Consider the following 1403-nt stretch of genomic DNA (forward strand, 5'->3'; position numbering starts at 1 on the left):
AAAAAAAAAAGTTTCAAAGGAAACATGAATTAATCAGAAAAATACATTCTAAGGACATCAAACTCACAAACTCAAAGGCTACCTAAGCGACCCTGAGAGAACGGCTTAGACAGGTGTATCTAAGATAAAAGAGAACAAATGAAAGGACGACTGCAGAACACAGGTCTGGTGCTGACGGACAAGGCGGGGCGTTCTTCGGGAAAAAAATGAACGCTACCACGCGTCAGGGGACGCCGGCAGCAAGCGCTGCACCGCGCAGCACCGTCAAGGGAAACGACCGCTACCACAACGGCGGCCCCAGCTCTCGGGAGCCGTTAGGAAACGTCCCGGCAGCCACCGCGGCGGGAGGCGGCGAAGAGCCACAAACACTCTGCCCCTCCCCCACCGCCCGCGGCGATTGACCACGCGGGAGGGCCTCGGGCCGCCGCTATTTGCCAGCGACGGGGCGCGCCCCGCCCAAAAGCCGCGGAGTGGCAGCGCGGCGGCCCAATGAGACGCCGCGGAAGGGGCGGGCCGCGCCGCGCCGCGCCACGCGAAGCGAAGCGGTGGGCGGGGGTGGTCGCGGCAAGATGGCGGTGGCCGGCAAAGGAGTTGTGTCCACGGCGGTGAAGCCGATTTTCAGCCGGGACTTGGGCGAGGCGAAGCGACGCGTGAGGGAGCTGTACCGAGCCTGGTACCGCGAGGTGCCCAGCACCGGTGAGGGGAAGGAGGGGGCTTAGCGCCGACCGCGCATGAGCGGGCGAGAGCGCGAGCTCAAGGTCGTAACGGCCGTCGCGCCGCCGTTGGCTTCTTAAAGGGCCAGTCCAGGGCCCTGCTTACCCGTGACTTGGAGCGTGTGCGGGGTCCCTTCTCGCCCCACCGCAGCTCTCCGCTTTACGCTGCCAGGTTTGCCTTGCCCTGGCTGCCCGACTTTCTCCGTGCCTGGATGCTGAGGGGAGGTCCGGCCTCCGCACGCTTGTTTACCGCGTGAAATCGGTTTTGTTTTTCTGGATAAGTAGAGGATAAGTGCACGTTTAATTCTCCCCGATAGGGATGTGTGGCATCACTGTCTGCCTTCTTAAAACTGCACCGGTTTCGCATCGTGACTGTGTTGGGTATTTGTTTTACGTTAGTAAAGTCAGCTAAGCTGGCAGACACTGCAAGTGTAGGATCTCGTAGGGTTGGAACCGAACACTTTTAGCAGAAAAACTTAAGAGCAAGTTAGATAACTTCTGTCGGTGTTCTCTGCTTTTTCTAGTACACATATCAGCTGGACATCACAGTGAAGCAGGGACGTAATAAGGTGCGGGAGATGTTCATGAAGAATGCTCATGTTACAGACCCTCGGGTGATTGACTTGCTGGTTATTAAGGTACAAACAAATTATTTCTGTCTTATTGAGGCCACAATAGGTGAAAGTGGGT

The 1403-nt window shown here is 57.6% G+C and overlaps 1 protein-coding gene across 1 annotated transcript; it reads left to right on the plus strand.

The window, feature by feature from the left end:
• Positions 1 to 519: 519 nt before the first annotated feature.
• Positions 520 to 1397, plus strand: NDUFA6 (NADH:ubiquinone oxidoreductase subunit A6; the record flags this gene model as incomplete). Its single annotated transcript, XM_085300764.1, has 3 exons — positions 520 to 696; positions 1007 to 1011; positions 1238 to 1397. Coding segments are annotated over exons 1-3 (292 nt in total), but the record flags the coding sequence as incomplete, so codon positions are not given.
• Positions 1398 to 1403: the final 6 nt, after the last annotated feature.

Source organism: Rhea americana, unplaced genomic scaffold (assembly GCF_003343005.1).
Source record: "Rhea americana isolate MKP2758 unplaced genomic scaffold, rheAme1 scaffold_1680, whole genome shotgun sequence".
NCBI classification, from domain to species: Eukaryota; Metazoa; Chordata; class Aves; order Rheiformes; family Rheidae; genus Rhea; species Rhea americana.